The sequence below is a fragment of the Hakea prostrata genome, chromosome 6 (genome assembly GCF_041222555.1).
Source record: "Hakea prostrata isolate BN-2017 chromosome 6, UWA_Hpros_2, whole genome shotgun sequence".
Taxonomy (NCBI): domain Eukaryota; kingdom Viridiplantae; phylum Streptophyta; class Magnoliopsida; order Proteales; family Proteaceae; genus Hakea; species Hakea prostrata.
Genome location: NC_142605.1, coordinates 15,831,958 through 15,834,256, shown reverse-complemented (window position 1 = coordinate 15,834,256; position 2,299 = coordinate 15,831,958). Strand labels below are relative to the sequence as shown.

The 2,299-nt window shown below is 40.8% G+C and overlaps 1 protein-coding gene across 1 annotated transcript; it reads left to right on the top strand.

Annotated features, from left to right (window-relative positions):
- The first annotated feature begins 772 nt into the window (after positions 1-772).
- Positions 773-1,672, top strand: LOC149012350 (uncharacterized). The gene has a single exon (XM_089157583.1). The coding sequence runs from the start codon at positions 773-775 to the stop codon at positions 1,670-1,672; it is 900 nt and encodes a 299-aa protein (XP_089013709.1).
- The last annotated feature ends 627 nt before the right edge of the window (positions 1,673-2,299 follow it).

The following is a 2,299-nucleotide window of genomic DNA, read 5'->3' as shown; positions in this document are numbered from 1 at the left end:
AATTAGGAAAGTATCATTAAGACGGGTAATCAAAGAGGATCGGCCAGGCCAAGATCATAGAGTGAATGGGGATTCACTCTAGGGTTAAAAGAATTAAAAAGAGGTCAACAGTAGTGAAACCCCTCATGATCAGAAAACAGAAGTAAGAAAAAGAATGAATAAAGAAGAAGCGAAGAATACCAACCAGAAGAGAAACCGAAGAAACCCGAACGATACGAGACCGCCGAAGGAGAGGATCTAGGGCTACCCACGTCTACAAGGCAAAACAGAAGAGTAAAAACATGGAGTTCCATATATCACAAAGAGTCCAAGAAACTAGGGCACCAAACCGACCAAACCGACCCGTTGGTGATTGTTCCAAAGAGGAAGTCAACGCGATCCCACCTATCAAGAGGTTTAGAAACATGGTGGGAATAGTTACCACGAAATTAAAAGAAATAAAGCTGAAAACCCAAAACAGATATTACCAAAATGCCACCCGGACAACTTCAAAAATAGGGATTAATGGGCCTAACTTCAATATGGATGGGCTTCAACACATCATAACACCAGAGGAGGGATGTCAAACAGCCAACTAAATAGGTCCACAACAAGTCACAAATAAATAGTCAACACCAAATCAAAAAGTCAAAGAACACCACATCAATATCCATGGGTTTGGGTCAAACACCTATTCCAGTGGCCCACAAAGACATTCTAAGATTTAAAAGTAGTAAACTGAAATCACGGTCAAACTTCAAAGTCAACATTAAACAAACGATACCCAAAACACATGGGTCAGGTAGTTAGGGGTGTCAGTTCAAATGGCCTGCCTACAACCACTGCTCTTTGGCATCGGCAAATCCCTGTTGATACAAGCTGTTTGCGGTGTGGTAACAGTCCGGAAACTACGGATCACTTATTCTTTGAGTGTCCATATGCCAAGGCGATTTGGTTCGGCTCTCACATTTCACCTCTGATTCAGCCTACGTCTGAATCTTATTTAGCAGAGTGGCTTTCAGCTTGGTGTGCTCTTAAAAGGAAGGATAAAAGAATTGCTGCTAATCTTTTCACTCAAGCGACTTTCATCCTTTGGTCTATATGGCTGGCCCGAAACAATTTCATTTTTAATGGACTTGAATCTACTCCTCATGAGGTAATTTCTAAAGCCTTTACTGCTTGCTATGAATTTACCTCTATGTGGAGCTCCCCTTCCCAATCGAGTACAGCGCACCAATCTACTAGCTGGACTCCACCTCCTGACGGTTGGCTTAAAATTAATTCGGATGCTGCATTCCCTTTCTCTGCTTCTCGTGGTGGCATTGGTATTATCGGTAGAGATAACAAAAAGGAAATTACCTTTGTCTTCTCGGAGGAGATTCTGATGAGTTCCAGCTTAATTGGTGAGTTTGAAGCTATCAAAGCTGGTATCCAATATGCTATTGAGCTTGGTCATCGGAGAATCATCGTCGAGTCGGATTGCTTGGCTACTATTCTTGCTCTCAATGCTGAGGCTGCTGCTCCAATTGCTGCAAGGCTAGTAGTGGAGGATATTCTAGACTATGCTTCTTCAGCCTCTGTTGTGTTTTCTTTTATTCCGCGTTCTTCAAATTTTGTTGCGGATTGTTTGGCCTTGCGTGGCATTTCTCTTGGCTCCAGGTGCTTCTGGCCTGTGAGCTCCCCCTGGCTTTAAGAGTTACTTGCTCTTGAGTCAGGCTCTGTTGCTTCCACTTCAGTTTCTGTTGAATAAATCTCATTTCACCAAAAACAAAAAAAAAAAAAAAAAAAACTCCAAAAGAAAGAAATATTTGAATTAGTTCATTCAATTCCTATTCTTCTTCCTAATCTATCTCAGCAGAAAGTATGTTTTGGCGAATTCTCTGTAAAATGGAGAGTATTGGGGGCAAATAATGACCAATTAGATAAAGAACTAAAGAATAATAACAATAACAACAAAAAAAAACAATAATCGAGAGAATCGGTGATGGGAGGAAAGCTTTGTTTTGGAGAGATAGGTGGGTAGGGAACGAGGGGCTGTTGGAAACGTTGGTGACAGCCCTAGTGCCTTCTCAAACTCGTGGAGATTCAATATACCAATATATAAATGAAGATGGAACATGGGGGATCAAATTTTGAGGATCACCTTTCTAGCAAGAATTTGTGAGAAAATTTAACTCTTCTGATCTCATCTAAAGGGGAAAGGAAATGACGTTATATTGTGGAATCCAGAGCCAATTAGTATTTTTTTCAATTCGGTCTACATATGGTGTTTTAGTGGCAGAAAATACAATCAGCTCCATTGGGAAGTATGATGCAAACT